At 47.0% G+C, this 2,752-nt stretch overlaps 1 protein-coding gene across 1 annotated transcript; it reads right to left on the minus strand.

Annotated features, from left to right (window-relative positions):
* Window positions 1–553: 553 nt before the first annotated feature.
* On the minus strand, window positions 554–2,700 carry LOC127233672 (cytochrome c oxidase subunit 7A-related protein, mitochondrial-like). Its single transcript, XM_051200220.1, has 2 exons — window positions 2,593–2,700; window positions 554–959 (listed from the first exon to the last, which is right to left on the minus strand). Exons 1-2 carry the CDS (start codon window positions 2,698–2,700, stop codon window positions 573–575), a joined length of 495 nt encoding a protein of 164 aa, XP_051056177.1. The 3' UTR covers window positions 554–572.
* Between the last annotated feature and the right edge of the window lie 52 nt (window positions 2,701–2,752).

Below are 2,752 nucleotides of genomic sequence, written 5' to 3' on the forward strand. Positions count from 1 at the left end.
CCTGAAAGGAGGAGTTTGATGGAGACATCCCATTTAGGGTTGAGTGGTCCATGGCTCTCACTCTCTGCACACTGTCCTAGTATGGGCCTCTGTGTTTGTGCCCATCTGCTGCAGGAGGCTGATCTGTGCGTACAGCAGAATGTAGATTTTAAACAAGGTTCCAAGACAACTTAACAAACACTATTGGGCAGTTAGACAGCCAGTCACAAAAGAATGAAGCTAGACTCCTACCTCACATCTTTTGCAAAAATTAACTAAGTAGATCAAAGGTGGCCTTTGAGAGTTTAAAGGCCGGTGCCATTTCAAGTTTGCTCTCTGTTTCCAACTTGTAGCTCAAGATGTGAGCCCTCAGCCCCTGCTTGCTGACTTGCTGCCTGCCACTTGCTACCATGTCTCCCTGCTGAGATGGACTCTTCTCTCTGAACCCATAACTCCAAACAGACTCTTTCTTCTATAAGCTTCCATGGCCATGGTACTTTATTACCGCAATAGGAAAGAAACGAAGACACAGCCAGAGAAAATACAGATAAATTGGACTTCTCTTTTATTTTTTTATTTTTCCACAGGCTAATTCATTTATTTTTGGGCTGGGAAGCCATGTAGAGGGCAATCAGGCAGTAGATGGTCCCTCCCACAGTCAGCGCCATGGTGGTCCGGTAAAGCATTTGGTCGGGAAGGCCTCGTTTCAGGTGGATGGGCACCCCGTCAGCCTGGAAGAATTTCTGCAGCTCTGGAACTTTGTTCTTCCCAGCATAATCATAAGCTGTCACACTGGAGGTCAGTTTAGTCGGTGTGGCAAATATGATAGGCTGTGCTTCTGCGGAAACTGCTGGCTTTAACCCCTGCGGACTATAGGCTTCCGAGGCCCAAGCTCCGGCCAACTTCTGCGTGAAGCCGCTAAACTTGTAGTATATGATGCCCGAAACCGGCTTCACGCAGCCGCTGCCTGTGCGACCGCCCTAAGGAAGCGATAAATTGGACTTCTAAAAAGAAATACTTGGAGAAACTTGTGGGATGGGGTATGGGGCTTGCCTGGAATGCACAAAGCGTTCCCCAGTACCGCAAAAATAAATCACTTAGTTGATTAAACAAACAATAGTTTCCCACTCCAAAAGATACAATCATTGAAAGTGAAAAATGGTGTTCCGTTTTTCTGCTTTTATATCACCTGTATCTCAGATCTAAGTCACACATACCCCCCACATGCTTCTCTGGGTTCTTACGAGGCTTCATACCAAATGAGTATCTTCTTATATAAAAGTCTTTGAGGGTAGTACCATAAGCTACCCAATGGAGCAAGAAGGGTTCTCAGTGGAGCACAGATGATAAAGGGAATTCAGCCTGACCTGGACATGGTGGCATACACTTTTAATCCCAGAACTCGGGGCAGGAGATGGATCCCTGGCTTTGAGGTCAACCCAGTCTATATAGTGAGCTACAGAACAGCCAGGGATATGTAGAAAGACCTGCCAGGCAATGGCAGTGCACACCTTTAACCCCAGCATTTGGGAGGCAGAGGCAGGTGAATCTCTGTAAGTTCAAGGACAGCCTGGTCTACAAAGCCAAGGCTGCACAGAGAAATCCTGTCTCAGACGTGTGTGTGTGCGTGTGTGTGTGTGTGTGTGTGTGTGTGTGTGTGTGTGTATTAAATTCACCCATACCCCTAGTCACCATTGCTGCATCTCCCTAATGACAATTTTCCTGGCAGCTAAAAACACTCCAGGGCTTTTTGAACAAGGTGTTTAGAATGTTAACGGATGAGAATGAGGTACTGCGCATTTATTTCACATAAATTAACCTTGATGAACTTTATTGCCTTGTTTGTCTTGACTACCACCTGCTGTTTGGTACTCGCTCAGCCCAGAGGGTGGAACTGTTCCCCCAGTAAGAGGATATCAGCCAGAAGTGATAAGAAAGAGGGTGAGAAAGTTCAGCAGTATAGCACCCAGCTGCTTCCTGGGTCATTCAATGCTATCATTGAAGCCTTTCCTACCTCTTTCTCAATTTCACCTGTGTCAGCCAAGAGTTGGAGAATCCAGGGAGTGTATCCCAGCATCGCTCTGACAAGGTGGGGGGGAGGGGCTGGGGGATCTGACAAGGGTTGGAAGGGAGCCTGGCGTCCTCCTCAGAGATCGTTTACTGACCATTACTGCCCCCTGGTGCTCTGACTCTTACACTGCACCTGCTCGACAGTCAACATGGCAGAATCTAAAGCAAGCCGCAGACGTCATCTTTAATTCTCTAATCATCATATTTTTGGTGCTGCAAATAGAACCCGATGCACTGTGTGTGCTAGGATCTTCGACATCTTATCCAAAACTGACCCTCAGCCATAGGCATTTTCTGATACACAACCTTGTTCTTATTTCTAAAGGATTCACCAGTCTCTGAAACAGTCTGATTCTACTTGAACATAGACCCCAGAACAGGAAGAGTTTCCCTCGGACTGCAGATCTCTGGTTAGCTAGAAACTAGAACTTTATCTAGCAGGCTCATAGTCACATATGAATTGGTGAATAAGTGAATGAATTCAGAAACATTCCTTCTACCCCAGGACTGGCCCCATCTCCTCCGGCTCTTAGGTTGTGTTACCTTCTGGTGAGCCTTTCCCAGTCGTCCGGCTTCGTTCTCTGTCGTCTCTGCAACCTCTTTGCTACCCTCACAGCACATGTCACAGTCATGGCTTTGACTGACCCCCATCCTTTTCCTGCATCTTAGCACTCCTTCTAGACTCTGCACTCCATACACAGAG

This window comes from Phodopus roborovskii, unplaced genomic scaffold (assembly GCF_943737965.1).
Source record: "Phodopus roborovskii unplaced genomic scaffold, PHOROB, whole genome shotgun sequence".
NCBI lineage: Eukaryota > Metazoa > Chordata > Mammalia > Rodentia > Cricetidae > Phodopus > Phodopus roborovskii.

Coding starts and splice junctions, on each gene's coding strand:
- LOC127233672 (XM_051200220.1), bottom strand. CDS start 2,700: ATGGGGGTCAGTCAAAGCCATGACTGTGACATGTGCTGTGAGGGTAGC. Junction 960..2,592: donor TGGGAAAGGCTCACCAGAAG/GTAACACAACCT, acceptor TCGCTTCCTTAG/GGCGGTCGCACAGGCAGCGG.